A 21018-nucleotide genomic window follows, 5' to 3' on the forward strand; every position below is an offset into this window, starting at 1 on the left:
CTAAGCCTCTGCTGTGCGTAGTGAGGAATGTGTTGGTCTTTTTGATGTTACCATGCGCCCTCCTCCTGCCAGCGCCTCAGAGAAGCCTGTTACCTGTTGGCCCAGGGCGGCGGCCAAATTCCCACCAGCACTGTCACCAGAAATGCCGATTCTGCTTGGGTCCACCGAATACTTCTGCAAGACCTCCGGCTGCATGAAATACTTCGTGGCACGTACAACATCATGAATTTGCTCAGGAAAATAAACCTTTGGCACTAGCCTATACCTGTGAAGACAAAAGTTGTATTCATTTAAGGACTTCTCTGGGTCTTCAAGGCCATTTAAAGTTTAAGGAGGCACTGATTCTTTTGAGGCCAGCAATAAACAGGAAAGGAACTGAAATAAATATAAAAATGAACCACTCATTTTCTTGCAAATCAAATACTTTGTTCTAAAATGTAATGTTATTTTTTTTCACTATTAACCGCCCAAACAAACCAAACAAAAACAAACACCTACCACCACCACTACCAATGCAAAAAATGAAACTTCAGAGTAAAAAGCAGATGTTGATTGTTGAGATATGGACAGAACCACAACAGATTTGGGATTTTATTTCTGGAAGTCAGCGTTCCATTCACAGCACCTCTGGGTTAGAAGGTTGCCTTATAAGAGATAAAATATGTTTTCTGATTTATTTCTTATTTCTACATCTGTGGTGATCAAGTAACTATCTAAAATGTTTTTCCCCCAGTTGATTTTCATTCGGCTTAAAGCTGCTGCTATACATTCCATTAGTAATAACTGATGAAAGGAGTAGAACTGCACCATTTTGTCCACTAGGTGGAGACAGCTCACATGATTCTGGGAGGAGGTCTCCATATTTTAACTCCCGTATTATTACCAAACTGAATTCTTAATTCTTTTAATGAAATAAGTACAAATGCACTTTATGACTCAAGTTGTGAAAATAAAGGCTATTTTGTCTTAGCAAGATTCCATATATCATGATGAACTGTTTTCCTGGTGGCTTAGGAGGTCAGAACATATTCTACTAGTGCACACACATGAATTAAATTTTCAGACGTTTCACAAAAGATCTTAGTGACTTTTTGAATAAAGAGAAAATTGGTAAACTAAAAGAAATGCTATTACCTCAAATCTTATCAGTCGTTAACAACTGGTTCAAATAACAGAATAAGCATACTTAAAAGCAAACAGGTTATGATAAAAAGTCTTCCTGGGGCCCATAAAAACGTATCTGCCCACCCCTCCTTTTACCTCTGTTCAAGCTGGAAACAGTCTCTAATTTTATTCAATAAGAAGGGACACTATTTGCTCAGACCAGGGACTGCAGTGAAACTAGATACGTCTCAGGTCACCTAGTGTAAGATGAGCCCTCAAAGGAGCTTGAAATTGACCAGACGAGTAGACGGAACAAAAGTTCTGTAATATCTTTACAGACACAGAAAACTGAGGATCAGGAGAAAATTTATGCATGGTTTAGCCAAAGAAAGCATGCATAAATATATTTATCTGCTGTTTTTGTTCAAAGCATGTCCCTGCAAAGGACTGAAAAAGGATTCTGCCTTTTTTATTTTCTTATTTTAAAATTGTAGCTCTTGAGTAAAAAAAGTACCTGATGAATTCTAGCAAATATAATCTCAATTTCCCAACTCACTGCAAGGATGGATGACTGCAATGCCAGTGTTTGCCTATCTCTTACTGTGCATGCCTCCTACTAGACCAAAATTTAGTGTAAATTCAGGAATGAGGTTTAATCAATTTAACAAATGCATACACTCTCTAAAAATTATGTTATTCCTGCTAGGATGTATCACTTGTCTACAGCAGCTAATAAGTGGCAAAGCTGTGATCTGAATTCACACTGACTTAGAAAATCATGTGTATTCCCCCTTTAAAAATATTTTTTCTTCAACACTCACAGCCTTTTACTATCATGCGTGTGTGTTCTCATTACTCCACCAAAGCAAGTAAATTCTCAAAACTACAGATTTCTGACACCCTAGAATGTCTCTCATGATTTCAATGGTTTTACAATATTCTCAAACCACCAAGCACAGTGTCTGGGGCAAATGGTACATCTTGTGGACAAAAAAAGGGTGTTGTAATAATAAATCATAATTCCCTAACTGGGCAAGTCGTGGTGGGTAGTGATGCCCCAGGCATATAACTTCTTTAGTTTTTAAGCAAGCCCTGTCCACATTGTTCTTATGCATCTAGGTTAACACACCTTTGAAATGCCACAAGTAATACCCCTCAAAGGGGTAACCACCCTCATGAGCTTGTTAACTACCCTGTAATCTAATCACACCTTGCTTTCTCCCACTTTCATGTCATCTTTCTTATATTTCCTTCTTAATTCCAAATGCATAAAAGAAACTGCACCACTCTGGATCATTGGAGATCTTGCTTCCCGGCAACTGTTGTCAGTTTTGGCTGAAATAAACGCATATAAAAATTCTCTGCAGGTTTGGATGTTTCTTATGTTGACAATCTTTAATAACATACTTTTCTTTCCTCCAAACAAAATTTCAAAGATTTTTATCCCTTTTACATCTAACACTATCTGTGGTGAGAAAAGTAATAAGCCATAGGGAGTTAAAAACAGATGCCCCGGCCAGTTTGGCTCAGCAGTTAGAGCGCCAGCCTGCGGCCTGAGGGATCCCCGGGTCGATTCCGGCCAAGGGCACACCTCGGTTGCAGGCTCGATCCCAGGCCCCAGTCAGGGTGTGTGTGGGAGGCAACCAATCGATGTGTCTCTCTCACATCGATGCTTCTTTCTCTCTCTCTCTCCCTTCTACCCTCTCTGAAAAGCAATAGAAAAAATATCCTTGGGTAAGGGTTAAAAAAAAAAAAATTAAAAAAAAGAGATTGTTCCTAACCCACCTACTTGTCTAGCACATCTCCAAGGACTCTGCTTCCTGTGTTCTAGGCACAGCTCTGAGTTTCTCAACTCTACCTATTTCTAGCTCCTTGGCAAAACATCCCGTATTTGATGAAAAATTCCCCCAAGTCATTCTCATGGGCAGCCAAGGTTCAGAAACACCACGGATCCAGCCACATTGTTGCTCTTCTCTGAGCACCTCCCTGTTCCTGTTCCCAGTGTACCGGTCCCTTGCTCTGTCCAATACGCCCTCCCCCACCCCCAACTGCTCATCAAATGTTCCCATCCTTTAGGTCTCATTTCAAGTGCCACTGCTTCCCTGAAACCCCCTGGGGGCTCAGCCAACAGTAGCGTTCGCCTTCCTGGAAGCCCTCAAAGTCTCTCCGGGAACAGCTCTTAGCACAGACACCTCAACTCCCTCTGGGCGTCGATGGAAAGCCAGGGTTCTGTACTCAGTTTGGTGGGTACCTTACCTGCCTGAGCAATCAGCACCCACTTTATTAACGGTGGCAGGGACGTGGGACGGCTCGGGAAGCCTGACAGATTGCTCCGTAAGCCCCAGGCCGTCCTGCACACAGCCCATAGCTGAGGGGAAACGTAAGCTGCTCCAAGCCCAGGGACGCTGAGGCCTTGAATGTCACTATTGTTCTAGTGACATTGTAACGCACATTCTCCCTCTAAATAGCCCAACTGTGTACAGTCTTCCGCGGAGGACAAGGACACCGAGTTCCCTTTGTGTGGTGCCAGTTAGGTGAAAGGTACACACGACATTCTAGAATGAAATCAGACACCTGCGCAATCCAGCGGGAGGGAGATAAAATCTCATTCCTTTTAGGGGCCTTTTTTTTTCCTCTTTCCCCTTTTCACCATCTCCCAAGAGGAGCTCAATAGATTCACCTTGAGAATACAAAAAGGTTACTCTTCTCCTCAGTCAGAGCCACCTTCAGGAGGGGCCGTGTGAAACCGATCAACCCTGCCCGCGCACCGCGCTCTGGGGGCATCTCCAGGGGCAGAATCTATCTATTTAGTCTTCTTAACAGACAGCTTCTTCCTTTCCGTGAAAAGAACATACACTAAAATGGCAAAAGTGGAAAGACTACGAGTGGATGAGAGTTTCTCTTTTCGTTCTTACACCGCGGTTTGTGCATAAAAGCTGAGCAAGCGCTCTCCTTTCTGATTCTACTCTCAAAGCTGGCCCCTTGCCCAGCCGGTGTGGCTCAGTGGTTGAGCATCGACCTATGACCCAGGAGGTCGAGCTTCGATTCCCGGTCAGGGCACATGCCGGGGTTCTGGGCTCGATTCCCAGTAGGGGGCCTGCAGGAGGCAGCCCATCAATGACTCTCATCATTGATGTTTCTATCTCTCTCTCTCCCTGAAATCAATAAAAACACATCTATATATTTTTTAAAGTTATCTTTAAAAAAAAAAAGACTGGCCCCTTTTATAGCTTTGACCACCAGTCCTTCAGCAAGGGAGAGGTAAGATTAGCAAAGGCTTGGCTGATGGGGTAAGAATAACATCCACAAGAACTGATCTGTCAGGGCGCTTCACCCAGATCCTAGGAGCGATGGAGCCTAGAACTGTGATCCACTCCAAGGATGTGACTCTTTGATGCTCCATTCACCCTGTAAGACTCCTGTGCACCTCCGTGCACAACAGGGAGCTCCCAGATTCCCCAACTATCTAACTGCCTCTGCCCACTCAGATGCAAATCTCCCCTTTCACCTCTGGCATAAACTGAGAGCCAGAGCTCTCCCCCAGGTGGCTACAGAAGCCCAAGCAGGCTTGGTGCCAGGTCCTTCTGGCCTCCTTTCTCTGTCATTTCAGAAGCTAAACATAGTTCTAGGGTTCAGGCGTGGGTGAAACTAGGCTTCGCAGCCTCCCTGTGGTTTGCAGTCCCAGGTGCTCTGTGCCACGGCACTGGCTTTTTTGTAAAGCTCGTTTCCCCGCTAGAAATTCTAAAACACCAAAACCAACCACAAGAAAGAAACCGGTGGGTTTTTGTTAGTAGAAAACAAAGCCCAAAAGACTTTAGTGAAATGTCTAAAAAGAGGGATTCATCAAGTTAATGATAGTAAAGGGAATAAAAGAACCTACTTCTTAAAAGAAGCCACAATATTATCTTTCTGTGGTATTGAATTATTTGTGAGGCTGGCCTTTGGGTTTGCTCAGGTTGGCCTGAGCCAAGTAAAAGAAAAGTTTTGAGCACATCTTCCCTTGTTGGAGGGGAACCCTTAGGAATTTGGTCTGCCCACCTTCTGGGGCTGCCCGGGTGGGACTGATGCGTGAGGATGTCTCCGCTCAGGACTCACGCAGGTAAAGGAGCAGAGGGAAAGTCACGGCTAGGTCACTGTCACTGTTTTTCAGAGCATCTTATTTTACAACCATTTCTCAAGATGTGTGTTGTGTTGTGCCTCCTAAAAGCACTGTGGTTTTGTCAACTTCTACTCATCTAATTTTATGGGTGAAAAAAAAAGAGGTGTAAGTGTGCCATTGCTTATAACTCTGTTTGCAGAAAACTAATGTAAGCACTCCAGCTTCTCTGTCTGCATTAGCCACATTCCCCTTCACAGCTCTGTGAAAGGGTTCAGGTTCTCGGTGTGCACTGCCACCTGCCACCTGCCACTGATGGATGGGAAGAAATCTCCATCCACATAACGTGGGGAGTTTACGAGTGTAGTCAAGATTTAATTAAAAGCAAAACACCACTTGAAACTGTTTTCTTCATCCAAGAAAGCAACACAAATAAAGGCTTTCTAGAACATAACAGAATTTATAGAATTAAATAAAATGTATTAAATAGAATTTAACAATATCCAACACGCCACCTGTGTTGGCTTACATTTTATATTTTGAAAAAGAAATGAAATCCTTTTCACTTATTTTTTATGGATCTAGTATTGTGTCCTATTATGTAAACTACAGATAAAAAGATACCATGTTAAAGAAAAAAAAGACACCATGCTATAGCTAAACTGCAGTGAACTTCATGAAAATAAGTTTGTGAATATAAAATAGGACCTTCCTAGATCATATAACTGAGGCTACAGCCATGTATCTTTGGTATTATAAGATAAAGTTTTTCATTTATTTAACAAATACTTATTGTGTAATTAATCATGTAAAATAGCATAGTGTTGCAGAAGCTACTGAGTAAAGGCACGGCCTGTTTTTATACTTTGAGGCCTTTATCTACACCTGTGTTGCTGGGTCAGTCCCCAGAACCTTGAGCCAGTGCCAGCAACATGCACTGAGGAGTTCCAACTCCTGGTGCGCGCCTCACAGGAGGGGATCCCATTGTCAGGGTGGCCCCCAACCTTTGCCTACCAGCTTCCTCAGATGATAACCCTCCCCAAGGCCTCACCCCACATGAAGCAAAGCCGTGACCCCACCACCACTCCCGTGGGCCTGAAGATAAGGAGCACTGTCTCCAGATAGCCTCCCTGCTAGGGAGGTGGAATCCCAGGAAAGCCAAGGGCTTTCAGGATCACCTACCCTTATTTCTTTTCTTTAGTCATTGCCAGAAGTATAGTCCCTCCATCTGTCTTCTCTCTTGTTTTTCTCCCTTAATGTTCTCTGCCTCCTCCCCTTTCTCCCAAGCCCTCTCATGACACCACCTGGACCTCCATGACCAGCTCGCTTTGTCTAACTAGGTTCTACTTGTCCTTAGGACCTTGATTCAAATATGACTTTCTTCTAGACACCTCTTCTGACCCTCAAATTAGGTAACATCTTACCTACTAGATGCCTCCATTACTACTTACCATCTACCTCACATCACTTATCACACTTAGCACAAGTCGCTCAGGGTTTGTTTTCTCACCTACAATGTAAACTTCATGAAGGCAGGAATGATGTCTGTCTTACTCACATTGTATGTCACCAGAATTTAACACAGTAACTGGCATATAATAGGAATTCAATAGATATTTACAGAATAAAAGAAAAAGAAAAGACACAGCGGTGAGAAGAATTATGTTCCCAAGTTAGGACTCTGAAGACGCTTTCTAAGAGAAACATCATGATCATATGTTGGCTATCCCTCAGCTAGAGCATAGGTTATGTGGCTCTTTGTGGGCTGGCTGGCCTGGATCCTAAGCATCTTAGGTCGTTATTTCTACAAGAAAAATGCTGCAAATTCCAAACACATGTTGGTAAATAAGTGTGTCAGTTGGACCTTTCCATTCTCTGAGCTACAGCACCAATACTCCAGTCTGTCTAGCACCTTTGGGTATTGGAAGCCCTTTTATCTCAATTGTTCAAGCTGATTCTCGTGACAACTCTCTGAAGTCATTAACCTAACTCAAAGTATAGTTGCCTCGCACGCATATATGTGCTAAGCCTTGTACTGGGTGATGGGGACCCAAAGGAACGAAGACACATGTCTGCTCCCAGCAGCTCACATTCTAGACACACAGAAAGGATTCCTAACCCCATGTTGCATGTCAGGTTAAACGACTTGCCCGAGGTCACACAGTCACAAGTAATAGCAATTGCCCACTGCTGCAATGCCTCCCGGCTGATAAACTTCTGGAAGTTACATCATCTAGATTAGGACCCATGGAAAATCAAAGGTGAAAGTAGTGCCTTCTATGTTTTAGTTCTTTTGAAAAAATCTTTAAAACATCTCATCCATCTTCGTGCGTTTTAGTATTAGCCTAAGGATACGTTTTACTCGATGCTGACAGGAGGACATGGGGAAAGAGCTTAGGCATGTTGCCAACTGCTTATATTGAAGCCCTGGAGGGTGAGGCCTGGGTGGAGAATCCTCTTGGTGCCAAGTAAGGCAAGGCCACTGCCCTCCTTTCCCCAGGCCTCTGAGGAACTGGGGCTACACAGGGACCCATGGCAGGAGCTCTGAGGCTGGTTCCCCAGCCCCAAGCTGTGGAGCCTCGCTCCACTGCGAGGCTCAGCTGCTTCCACAGCCCCTGCTTTCCTCTGGCCAGCTGCCCAGGACAGATGCCATCATCATTTACTAGAGGCTCCTGCATTACAGCACTTCCCCGAGCGATCTGAGAGACCTCGCTGGGGCACCGCTGCTGAGGCAGCAGCCACGGCGCCCTCTCCGACTCAGGCTTCTGTCCCCGGCGTCAGAGCTGCCCAAATGGCTCGGGACCAGCCCTCCCGGGGACTGCAGAAAAAGGATTCTCTTAGGTCTCAGGTCTGGATTAGGAGCAAGGGGGGGCTGTGCCGTGAAGGGGAGGGGTGCTGGCAGGAAGAGGCAGGGGGCCAGGGAGAGCCGGGTAAGCTCAGGGCTCGGAAAGTGGCTGATTTCGTAACACTGCCACACGGTCTCTCGGCACTATCGGCTTCCTTCAGTACTGGCTTGAGACAGGCCTTGGGACAATTTGACCTGGCTCAGTTCCCCATTCCAGCATTGTGACTATCTAGCTATGGGACCTCACGCGGGTTACTTAAGTTCTCGGGCCTCAATTTCCTATCTACGTGGAAAATATCAAAATACTTATCTTGGATGATTTATATGAATATTAAGCAAGACTCTATTCATTCATCCCACAAATATTTATTAAATGCCCACTATCTACCAAGAATGTTTCCAGGTACAGTTGTCAGCAATGAACAAAAGAGACAAAAATCCCTAAAATCCCTGCCTTGGTGAAACTTACATTGCCTGTTTCTGTTCAGTCCAATAAATATATGGTAGGTTAAATATGTGATCTGTCAGATGTTGATGACAGTTTTGGAGAAAAATAAAACAGAGGAAAAGTGGGGTGCAATTTTAAATAGGGGTGTCAAGGAAGGCCTAGCTGAAAGGATGACATTTGGACAAAGACCTGAGGAGGAGAGACAGTGTGAGCAATAGCACCTGCACCAGGCCTGCCACAGAATAGGTGCCATGGTTTGTGTATTATTACTATCCCCACAATTGTTATAAGTATTCACATCTTTCCCAGAAAGATGGCTAATAAATAATTGGTAGAAGCAACTCAAAATATTGATACTAATACGACTAATAATAATGTTAATGATAACTACATCGACGAAGATTCCTTGAACTCATTACTGTTTACAAGGTCCGACTTACAGAACCTGACTCCGGGAGAATCACTTCTACAACTCCTGGTTGTAGGAGAGATTCTCTTATAATGCTGATTGGTGTTTCGTTTTAAAAAAAGCAGTGATAATGCTTATATGCTGTAGATAACTGATTGCATATTTCTCTCAATTTCAGTTCATTCCTTTTCCAGAAGTTTCCAAAATGAAAATAAAGACATAATTTGAGGCATTAAAAAGCGAGAAATGATGTTATATCAGAAATCGCTTCATGTAAAATCACCTCACCTCTCTGAACCTTTATTTTATATTCTATTTTATCACTTATAAAATAAAGTAACTAGATGGTTATCCAGGATCCCTTCTGAAATTTTTTTCTATGACTAGTGTTAATTACTTACTCAATGGAGACAATGACAGCATTCAACTCCTCAGCCATTGCTGTACACAGTTCATCATAATATCTGATTTCTAAAGGAAACAAAGGAACAACCACTATTAAACAAGTTATTTAATACTGTCTGTTCTTAAATTCTGCTAATCGTGAATTGCTTTTAGTAATTAATAATAAAAAGCAAATGTGAACATATATGTCCTTAATACAGTTACATGTACAAATGCAGAATTTAAATCAAGTTTCTGATAAAATGCAATGTCTAGAAAATAACAGGAAATTCATATTAGATTGCATTTGAATGTGTTTTTAACTAACTAAGCATTTATTTCATAATGGACTATATGAAATGCAACAAGTTAATTCTGATTAGCTCTTTAAATGTATGCCTTTCCAAAATCCACAGCCAATAAGCAGTTTTCTCCTTAAAACCATAAAATTTTTCTCTTTTAACATCCTCACTTGCTACTATTCAGGAAAGTCACCAATTTGAAGAATATGGTATTTTGTTTAAACAAACATATAACAAAACAGAATTTTAAGAACTCTTAGCAATTCTCAGAAAGAGAATCCAAAAGTTTGCCTTGACAGAACCAATGCTATTATGTAAAAAATTAATCCCTTAGCTGTTCTTCCAATATACAAAGAGCAGATTATGTCAACAGAAAGCCAAATGTCACCTTAGCCATAGGCTCTGCAAGGCAGTCTTAGAATCAGAAGTTAAATAAGAACATAACCATCTACATACCACCCTCAGCCTGAGCTCTCCCTCTGGCAAGAGTGACCAGTCACAATTATGTGGAAAGGGCCATTTGGCTCTTATAACCTACACCATTCCCAGCACTTACCCTTCCTGGCCTCCAATGTAATGTCTCACCTGGCAAGTGTTCAATGGTACAGGCTCATTCTTTTCTAGGAAAAAGATTCTATCTTACTCATTTCTATATCCCATCACCTAGTACACATTAGGGTGACAAAGGTGCAGGTTTGCACACGACTGTTTGAGTTTTTGTGCTGGAAGTCCTGCACCCCCGGGAAACCTCTCAGTCCTAGGCAAACCTACATGCTCAGTAAACATCTGTTGAAAACATGAACAAATCAATGATTAAAAGAACAAATGATGAATATGGAATTAAATTAAATGGGATTATTATAAAAAGCTATATTTTTGGCTTTTGCCTCATTAAAAAAAATGTTATTAAAAAAACAAAACAACTAGAACTAGTTTCCAAAGCTCTGGGTTGAAGATGCAATTACAGGCAGAGCTAAAGCCTCTGCTTCCTGCCGGCTGCTCCACCTGGCGGCTTGCCATTCTGAACCTGTTCTGCTCCTGAAAGTAATCCAGTAATAAAGAGAACATTCTTGAACTTCGTAAGATCACTTCCTTTTAACGGTGGCACACTTTTACATTCCCATCCTTGGTTTCATAAGCAGATGAAATGTTGATGAGTTAACGTGTGTATTCAGAAATACGTGTTCTATTTCACAGAAAGGTGTCTTTAAAACACAAGCTGGCAAAAGAGCTAGAGATCATTCCCTCATCCTCTGGCCCAAAGAAATTCCACCTTGTGTGGGTACAGAAAGCTCTTGCCAGGACTTCGTAATAAGTTAGTCTATGATTTAGGTCACAGGACATATTTTCAAAACAGTCTGCCTTAATTAACAAACAAGCAAACGAGTAGGCAAAAACCTTTCCCTAGGGTATAAACATATAATTAATCATCCAAACCATGACACTTTCAAGCATGAAAAGGACACACCCCTAATACTTTTGCTGGGACAATAGGGGCAACTGGGACTGTCCAGAGGAACCAAGTCAAATGGTCCCCCTCTTTACCCAATAAGAAAGTAAAACTCAATTACACACACCTCTCTGCCAGGGCCGACCACAACCCCAAACCACCTGCAGGTGACCAGGACATACTTGCGCTTGCCAAGGCCCAGCCTCCCCCGTGGATATAAACAACACTGCGCCTCAGAGGCTCGTCTGGCTTTGGAGAGCCTTCAAACACTCTGACTTCCACGCCGTCAAAGTCGGTGTCGGTCACCTTCACCCGAGCAGATGACCATGCGCTTTTCTTGCCGAAAGAAACGATGATAAAATTCAGTGCGAGCAGATGGTGGCTCAGGCCCAGGTAGTGCATCAGGTTACTCTGCAAGGCGAGGGAGGGAATAAAGAGGGAGAGCGGGGTCAACTCTGTCCACACTCACCACTCGGTGTTGAAATTCTTACAAGGAACTGCCACCGCACTTGAGGACACGCTGGCTGCTTTTAATACAATAACAAATTGCATTTACCTTGTGCTTTTAGAGTTTATGGGATATTGTCATGCATTAGATTCCCTTTGGTTTTCAAGATCAGTTCTGAGAGGGAAATGGGACAGGTATCATTTGTCTCGTCTTATCACGAAGGCTTAGAAATTAAATAAACTTGTTCATTTAGCTGGATAAGTGACAGTTCTGGGGCTGAAATCTAGAACTTGTGAATTCTAGGATTCCGTTCGTTTTGTTTTTTCTCTTTTTAAAGAAATATGTCTTTATTGATTTTAAAGAAATATGTCTTTATTGATTTCAGAGAGAGGAAAGGAGAGAGATAGAAATATCAATGATGAGAGAAATATCAACGATCCCCTGCTGGGGATCGAACCTGCAACCCGGGCATGTGCCCTGACCAGGAATTGAGCCTCGATCTCCTGGACCCTAGGTCAGTGCTGAACCGCTGAGCCACGCAGGTGGGGCCCTTTTGTTTTCTCTTAGATCAGCACATCACAGCTCTAAAAGCATAGAAAGGGTAGAGGAAGAATACTTTATTTAAATGCAAATAAAAGAAAGGAAAGTTTTATATATACTTTAAGTATTTTTAAACATATATTTAAGTGTGCCTGGTTGTTCTGAGGGTAGGAGAAAGGAATAAGTGTGAGAGGGACGACACAGAGTCAACTGCGAACCCGGCGGCATTCAAAAGCAGACCAGCTCAGACACAACCAGGAGCTTTACAGAAATGTGCAAAGAACTTACAGCCGCCACCTCTTCCCCCTGAGCCCCGAGGGCATCGAGCTCTGCATTAAGTGTTCACAGAAAGTTATTTGGTTGGAGGAGCAAAGAGAGAAGAGACCCAAGTTATCCATTCAGCAAAGACCTTGTGGAGTGCATTCCTCTCTCTTCAGCTCTTATCCATGCTCTTCCTGTTGAGTACACTTATAAAACTGACCTCCCTGCAAGATTTAATGACCATGGTTCAAAGACAGAGCTTTGGAATCGGTCTGGAGGCCGGAGACTGGTCAGTCTGGAGAGGCTCAGAAGTGTCAGAGTGATGGGAAACTTGACTGACACACGTGTGTGAACTTTCTCCGAGGGCTCTCAGACCTCAGGAAGGGAAATAGTTGGAGAGGAACAGTGCCCTTCTGTAGACTATGAAAAGGGGCACTGTGGATTAGTGAAATGTTTAATGCCATCAGAAGATCAAGGAAGCAATGCTATCAGGAGAAATCAGGACTATATAAAGTCTGCAATACACCACCGTACAGCTTCCCAGCACAGTGTGCATAGGGCCCTCTATCCCAGGGTCCCATATAAATACTATTATTGAATACATATACCCTGCCATGAAACGAGTTGTAAAGCAATGTAAAACCATTAGCCAGTGTTCAAGAAAAACAACAAACAAAAAGGCACAAGCACCGAGGACAGTGGCTGGCACATACTAAGCCTTATATGAGCTGGTCAATGTAACCATTATACCTCTGATGTAGAAAACCCTTGCACCTGGAAACGTCAGCCCGGGAACAGGTAGTCCAATATTTCTAGACAAGCTGAGTTAACCATTTATTCCCATTACGTATATTTGTTATTAGGACCGTGATGATTACCAAGTTTTAAAATTATTTCAGGTTAAAGAGATATAAAATAATTGTCTCCAAAATTTCACTTGTATGTTTATGTCAAAGGGGACAGGAGGGTGGGGAAAAGCCATAGTACACTGATACCCATACACATAACTAACTTAGCACATGGTCAACTTTCAACATGAACCAACCACATTAAATGCCTAGAGCATCTATTGTAATTTACCACCTGCTTCATTTCCTATGTTCAAAGGTTTGTATTTTACATCAATGGTTCTCCACCTTTCCCAGTGATGGCCATTTCATCCTGTCAAACAAGTTTCTAAACTCTCCTCTCTAAATCCTGCTTTACTCCTGCCTATTAGAGTAAAACAAATTTTCATGGACCATTTATCTGCATGAAAATGTATGGTCATCTTTTTAAAAACACTGTAAAATTTGGAGGTACTTTAAAATGCAGCTTTCAATTTCTTTACTGACTTGCACTTAAGGACACTGTACAAATCACCTGAGATTCAACAAATGCAGGTCTCTTGTGAAACAGAAAAACCTCAATGTTTGTGGCAAGAAATTACCAAAGGTCATATAACTGTCAGTTAACAAGTAATAATTAGTTACCTACTATATGTAAAGACTCTACTACAAAGGTGGGTAAAAGATGGACTGAGAACTTAAGCTGGTAAGAATTTAAGTCTTGTCTGATTCCTTTCCTTTCCCCAAATTCCCATCTTTTCTGAAGCTTTCATAGTTCCCTGTACTTTCTCTGAGACTTTAGCTTTAAGGAAATTCCTTTGATTTTAAAGCATTAATTTTTTTTTAAAGTCGCAAACCAAATAATAGAACATGTCTGCAGGCCAACTCGACTAAGGGCCACCAGGTGCAACTTCTGGCATAGAGGACGATCCAGTCTGACTTGGAAGTGCAGCTGGAAAGCTGGTGGCAGGTTAAATGCTCTAAAGCGTCAACCTTAGTTTGTTGTCAATGGTAAAATAAGAAAGACTTTGGGACACTGTTTTATTGTTATTATTATGAGAACTATACTTTAGGAAGAATTATGCAGCTGAAGTATACACAATAGATTGATGAGAAAAGAGACAGAGGGTACGTGAAGAGGCTGCCTGGAGGCAGTATTAGCCAAGGTGAACTGAGTTTCAATGACTGATCCATAAGCTGGAGGATCCATAGGCCATGAATGATCCACAGGTGGGGAAAGGCACTCAGAGGTCTGTGTGCAGGGCAGGTGTTCCACGCTTCAACCTTCTGCCCACAGCCCATGCTGTGCTTTACAAGTGTTCAGCCTCACTCTCCTCCAGTAAGAATAGGAAGACATCCAAGTCCTCTTTCCTATTCCCGGCCAGATTATAAAAATAAAAACACTCCTTCACTGGCTGGGGCTGGATCTCTAATCCAATCCCACTCGGGCTACATCATCACCATTTTTGAAGGCTTTTAGCAATTCGGTAAATTCCACCAGAGAGGGGAAGTCAATTTGCTCAGGGAAAGCAGGAATTGTAAAGGTGAGTAAAATTATTTTAAAAATGAGCCCTAGCCAGTTTTGCTCAGTGGTTAGAGCATCAGCCCTTGGACTGAAGGATCCCGGGTTCAATTCCAGCCAAGGGCACATACTGCAGTTGCAGGCTCAATCCCCAGGCCCAGGCGGCTCACAAGCGGGAGGCAACCAGTCAATGTCTCTCTCACATCAATGTATCTCTCTCTCTCTCTCTCTCTCTCTCTCTCTGTCCCCTCCCCCCCTTCCACTCTCTGAAAAGCAACAGAGAAAATATCCTTGGGTCAGGATTAAAAACAAATAAATAAAAATAGAAATAAAAAATGAAACCTTGGGAATAGTGTCATTTAAAGGGACAGTGGACAGGAGAGAAAGAACCAATCATTAAAAGATCTTCCCCACCGCCATCCCCCTAAAAGGAGGAAGAATTATTAGCATGGCAAGAGAAACAAGAGGCTGGAGGAGTTAAGGGGAAAGAGTTTCAAGTTGTTAAATGCCTGCAAAGAGGCCAAGCCGGCCATTAGTGTTGACAGTGGGGTTATGGGATCATCGGTGAGCCTGGTAAGTACAGTTTAGTAGGAGATATCTGGCTGGAAGCCAGGCTGTAACTGGTTGCAACATGAGTGGGAATGAAGATAGAGGCAGTGAATGCAGAATGCCGTCAATGTTTGTAGAGATGAGGAAGGCAGTAGGACAACAGGCTGAGAGAAAAAGTAAAGAAAACCTTTTTTTTCCAAGATGAAACTTGAGCATGCTTGCAGGGAAAGAGCCTGTAAACAAGGAGAGACAAAGGTTACAGAAGAGAAAAGAAATGGTGAGTAAACTGAGCCCCTGGAGAAAGGAGGAGAGAGGTTCTGGAAACAGAAGGCTGGCCAAGGGCAGGCGGCAACAGGTGAGTGTAGAGGAGGCAGGCAGAAACGCTGAGAGCATTTACCTCTAAAGAGAACTTGCTTTCTCTTGGGATCAGTTCTATCTTTACTCTAAAGACAGTGGCTTTTCAAAGACTGCCCTTTTTGAAGGCAACCCATTACAATCTGGCTTCCGGCCAAATGTCTCCTACTCAACTGTCTGTATGATGTTCACCGATGCCCCATCACCCCACTGCCAACTCCAGCGACCCGCTAGACATCACTGCAGGCATCCAACAACTTGCTCTTTCTTGAAACTCTCCTCCCCTTAACTTCTCCAATCTCTAGTTTCTCTTGCCATGCCAATAATTAATTCCTCCTGGGTTTTTTGGGTTTTGTTTTTTTTTGTCTTTTACTGATCGTTTCTTCCTCTTCTGCCTACTGACCCTTTAAATAATGGTGTTCCCCAAGTTTCCATTTTTAAATTTTATTCAACTGTACAACTCCTGCTTCCCCTGAGTAAGCCAATGTACTTCTATGGCACAATGCCAAGCAAATAGAAAGTGTTTACTAACTAGCAGCCTATTTATTTGAATGGCTATGACCTCTCTGTCCATATGCTAATGACTTCCAAATTTCTCTCTCCAGCCTCTGATCAGTAGTCCTTTGGCTGCAGATGCGTATTTCCAACCATCTGAAGGATCTAGCCTAAAAGCTCTCTGAAATGAACACGTTCTACCCTTCCTCCTCCACCCTCAACTCAACAACTCACTCCATTCTTTATTAATGATCTGACCATAATTCCAGTTTGCAGGCTGGAAACAAACCTTGACATAGGCTTCTCCTGCTATTTGAAAGTGGAGCATTCCTGTGAAAGCTTTCGGAAGCTGAAATGCATGAAGCGAAGAAGCAATTACCATTAATTTACATGGAAACATATTTTAGTCCAGTTTTAGGATATGTCTTGCTAATGAATGCACAAAATAAATCGGAATAAAGCCCAGGTGCTCACACACATGGTTCAAAGCTGAGGCGGCTGGATGCTGGGTATAGTTCCTGGGAAAGGGCCTGGGGCTGCCACTCTCACTGCTGGGGGAGGGGGGGCGGGTTACCTCCATAAGGGCTTGCAGCAAACAGACGCTGAATGCTGTTTTTGCTTCTGACCATTTTTTATAAAAACGAAATCCTCTTAGAATTTCTTTCGGTTAGCAAAAACAGGTACTAATGTAGGCCTTTTGTAAAAGCAAAGTGGCACAGCGGGGAACACCTGTATTTTCCTCAGCTTCTTTCCCTTACCTGATACCCAATCAATCATCAACTTAGGTCAATTCCACCTGCCAATTTCTGAATCTTGTTCTACCCCCACTCTCTCCCCCCAGCTCCTACTGCTGCCTTGATTATATGTTCATTATTTCCTGTATTTGCCTACTAACTTGAATTCTAGACACTTTATTTTCTCCATAACCTGATGTGTACTGCTTATCAGAGTTCTTACCCTAAAAGGCTGATCACATTACCTGGCTACTTGAAAACTTCCACTGACTTCCAGTTACCTACAGAAAAAAATGAAAAACACTTGACATTCCAGTCTGACCCCACTTTCCGTTCCAATCTCATTTCTCACCACCCAACCTTGTACTTTCCAGTTCTCTAGAGTCATGGGTACTCAAGTATAACTAGCATAACTTTATTTTATCCTGTACCCACTGTTTTCCTTGGCAATGGCCTTCGGTGGTGTGCTGGAACTAGTTCTTGCCAGGTCACAAAAATCAATTGTTAAAATTGATGTCAGCTGACAGCAGGTCAGCAGCCTGAGGTTGGCCACAGTGCAAGTACTTATATCATGGAAATTAGCTATAGGTGCAAGTCAGGTTTTCCCCGCCCCCTACCCCCGCCCCACAGAGAGCACTCCACGCCTCTAATTCACCCCCTTTCCCTGCTCATCCAGAGCAATGCATACTAGTTTAAGGGGTGGACTAGGAAGTTAGTCGGCCAAGGTCCAATCCTGCCTCTGACACTTTCCTAGTTGGGTGATTCCGGGCAAGTCGCCAAACCTCTCTGCTTCCGTTTCTTCACCTGTAAAACTGGGTGATAATAACTACTTTATAGCTTTTTAAGGGATGCCTGGCATAGAACTTAGTATATCAGTGCTCATATGCTTTTTTTATGTGTTTATGTCAGGCCTTCATAGCATTTCAGACTGTCATAATAAAGTCTCACCACCTGAGCTTAGCTGTGGTGACCAGCAAAGCAAATCTCCCATTAGCTGCAGCCACACCAACTCACCAGCTGCACGGCCCTGAACTGAGAGATATATAAGGACTTATCCGGCCTTGAAATTCTTTGAATAAGGTTAGAAAGGGTAAAGGAAATACAATGACGAGGAAAGAGCCCCGGCCTTGGACAGAGACCAGGGCCAAGTCCCACCTCTACCGTTGATTAGCTGCATGACCTGGGATGCTTCCTAGGTTCTCTGGGCCCCCGTTTCCCAGAGATGGTATGGAAGAACCCATGCATGCAAGACACGAATCCTCAGGGCTTCAGTAGTTCCCCATCTGGTTAGCTGCCCTTCCTATACCTGTCCTTCCTTCCTTACTTACTTTAATCAACACTGCTTTTGTTAAGTAAACCTTCTTTCCCACACTCCGAAAGTAGGCATGGACCAAAACAGTTGTGTGGAGCACAACTGAACCCTTCCCCATAAAGCAAGGCGCTGGGGGGAATTGTTAAGCCAACCTGGGAAGCACAAATATAATTAGGCAACAGTAGGGTTCTCAGGAGATGACGCTACTAGAGAATTTCAAATTTGTTTAGTTCTGTATCCAAGGATTTCCTTACAAGCTACAAGCCAACCGGAGGAAAGCCTCCTCACCAATCAGTTAACAAGGTATCCTAGAACAGAGAAAGGAAAGAGCTCAGAGGGATCCGACACCCTAACCTCTACAGCCGTCAGTTTGTTCTCTCCCTCCCAGGGCTACAATTCAATCTGGGGAGCACAAAAAGGGTAAGCTTTTCTCTTTCTAGTTCCTAAACCTGTTTGTTTGTTTTCTGCTATCACATAGAAGACAAAGAATTTCTGTATTGCCAAAGTACTTGCTTAGCTCCAAAAGCCTTGTATATTCTGTCGAGATATGTGCAGGAATATAACAGCTCGAACGTACTGACATTTGCTGTCTGCCAGTCACTGTTGTCAGTGTGGAGGTAACTCAGACCAACAGTGGTCCAGGGAGTTGCCCAAGGTCATGCAGGCAGAAGGCGGTGGGCTGGATGTGAACGGGAGCATTCTGGTTCCAGACCGTTAACCATTACTCTCTACTGCCACTCACGAGACAATTTATTTTCAAACCTGTATCATAAAACTGGAGGATTTTACATCTGGAACGAACACTTAGCCTCCCATATTTACACAGGGGGAAACTGAGGCTCGGGAAAAAATACATGCCTCACCCAGGGTCAGCAGCTGTAGCGCAGCAGCTCTAGCCTTGACCACTCTGGGCCCAGGAGGCACCCCCGTCTGCCCCTCTCCCCCAGCTCTTCCTCATCAGCACATCTCTCTCTCAAGCCTTCTCTGGTCCTTTCCCTCTCACCCCTTTCTCGGCTCTGTTCCATCTCACTCTCCTTTGCCTTCCATACACATGCACATGATAGCTGGAATGAGACTTTGAAAAACTAATTTGAGTTCTCTCTTACCCATACCTCTTTTACCTATAACAGCAATAACTAGATTGTGAGCTCCTTGGGATAAGGTCTGAATCTTGGGGGTCAGTTGTTTTCCAGTGCCTCATATATAGCTGGTCATAAACAAATGTCCTTCATGAGGCCACTGAAGCTGCTAAAAAGCCTCCCTTGATTGCCGGGACAAGCAGCATTTGTTTTCACTTGAGTGTTCCAAACGGCAGCTGACTAAAAGCAGCACAGAGGAATTTAAAGTGCTCAACAAAATCTCCCAGGCTTCCTTCTGCTATATGGCAACTCAGAGCCTGCCCACTCACGCCTTCTGCCTGACTGCACAAGTGTGTTCTATGGGCTACTCCAGGGTGGGGCTTAACCTTCTGCTTCATGTAAAGTTCAGGAAGCAGCAAATTAGATGTGACCTTTGAGAAATGGTTTCTTAAGTGGCATGTAAACCCAAAAGTCACAGGCAAATGATTTTTATAGATACCTACAGATGTCTGAAGAGCCAGATTCAGGTGATTATACTAGATTAAGACCCCTTTGTGCACCTTCAGAATGTGAGTATAATAAATTAATGCATACTATATGAAATACGTAACCAATTTTAAGAAGCATAATAATTACTCTTCTGTACAATGCTTTACAATTTATGACCGTTTGAACTTTCACTTGTTTGACTCTCAAAAGATCCTGTGAAACAGAAAGAGCAGATATTACACTCATTTTACGCTCATTTGAAGCTAAACACCTTGCCCAGGATCATAAAGCTCCAAGTGGCAGAGTGAGCACCACAACCCAGCTGACTGCCCCATCCCTCTAACTGTCATTACTCAGAGCTCAGCATAAAATCATTAACCAAACACTGAGCCTCTCCCAACACACAGGTTTTGAGCACTTCAGAGTAAAAGGTTGAAAATCAGGGTGGAGAAAGGAAGTAGGTCATGAAATGTATCCCAAATTTTCCCTACCAGCAGCACATGTGCCAGCAGATCTGCCGGGCTGGTTAGCAGGACCTGGTTGCCTCTGTCAACAGTGGTCTAAGAAAGTTGGCTTCAGTGCAAATGCCTGTGGCTTTCTGCCAATTAGAAATTCTACAGTCAGAAGTTTCAGTCATTCCTTGGCCTGAGGAATTAGGAGAGACTTGGCCCACCACTCTCTTGGCCTTCCAGAGGCTCAGGAAGGCAGGTAGGCTGTTGGGCTAGGATCTCGAGGTCCCTAACAATGTAGGCTTTTCAATTTAACAGATTCAGGAAACTGAAACAATCTATGCCTCACTATTAGTTGTAGATCTAAAACTACAACAAACAATCTAATGTGTTTAATGTCTAACATTAACTCTAAATCAACATATCTATCCAGCAGATAACTATATTGGTTATAGGTTAGAAAGCTTTATCTGTTGTGAATTCATAGGTTAGATAACCCACCACAAGGAAAAGGTCCATATCTATTTTTTATCCACTTGTTCAGCAAATATTTGAGAGTTTACTGTGTATCAGATGCCAAAACTGGTAGAGACAAGTGGAAATAAAAAGATGGGTTCCGTCCTTAAGAAGCTGACAGTATATAAGGTGGATATATACTCTGCAGCGCAGTAGTGTGAACAGTATGGTGGGAACATACACAGAGAAAGAAGTAACAATTTCTGCTCAGAGGAGTTTGCAACATGTTCACAGCATTGGTGATATTTGAGCTGGGTCTCTAAGAACAAATAACAATTTGCCAGAAGAAAATGGGGGAGGACATTCCAAACAGAGGAACAAAGTATGGTAACTCACAAAGGTCTAGAAGGGCAAGGCTTGTTGAGAAGGTGGGATGAACTACAGTTCTGAGCCTGAGAGAAACAG

At 43.1% G+C, this 21018-nt stretch overlaps 1 protein-coding gene across 1 annotated transcript in view; it reads right to left on the bottom strand.

The window, feature by feature from the left end:
* NCEH1 (neutral cholesterol ester hydrolase 1) overlaps positions 1 to 21018 on the bottom strand; it is a 48254-nt gene that overhangs the window by 4322 nt on the left and 22914 nt on the right. Inside the window, exons 2-4 of the mRNA XM_081137938.1 lie at positions 11221 to 11449; positions 9304 to 9373; positions 94 to 265 (exon numbers count right to left, since the gene is read on the bottom strand). Of these exons, the coding sequence (XP_080994064.1) occupies positions 94 to 265; positions 9304 to 9373; positions 11221 to 11449 (471 nt within the window). The remainder of the gene's footprint in view (positions 1 to 93; positions 266 to 9303; positions 9374 to 11220; positions 11450 to 21018) is intronic.

The sequence above is a fragment of the Miniopterus schreibersii genome, assembly GCF_964146895.1.
Source record: "Miniopterus schreibersii genome assembly, chromosome: 5".
Lineage (NCBI taxonomy): Eukaryota > Metazoa > Chordata > Mammalia > Chiroptera > Miniopteridae > Miniopterus > Miniopterus schreibersii.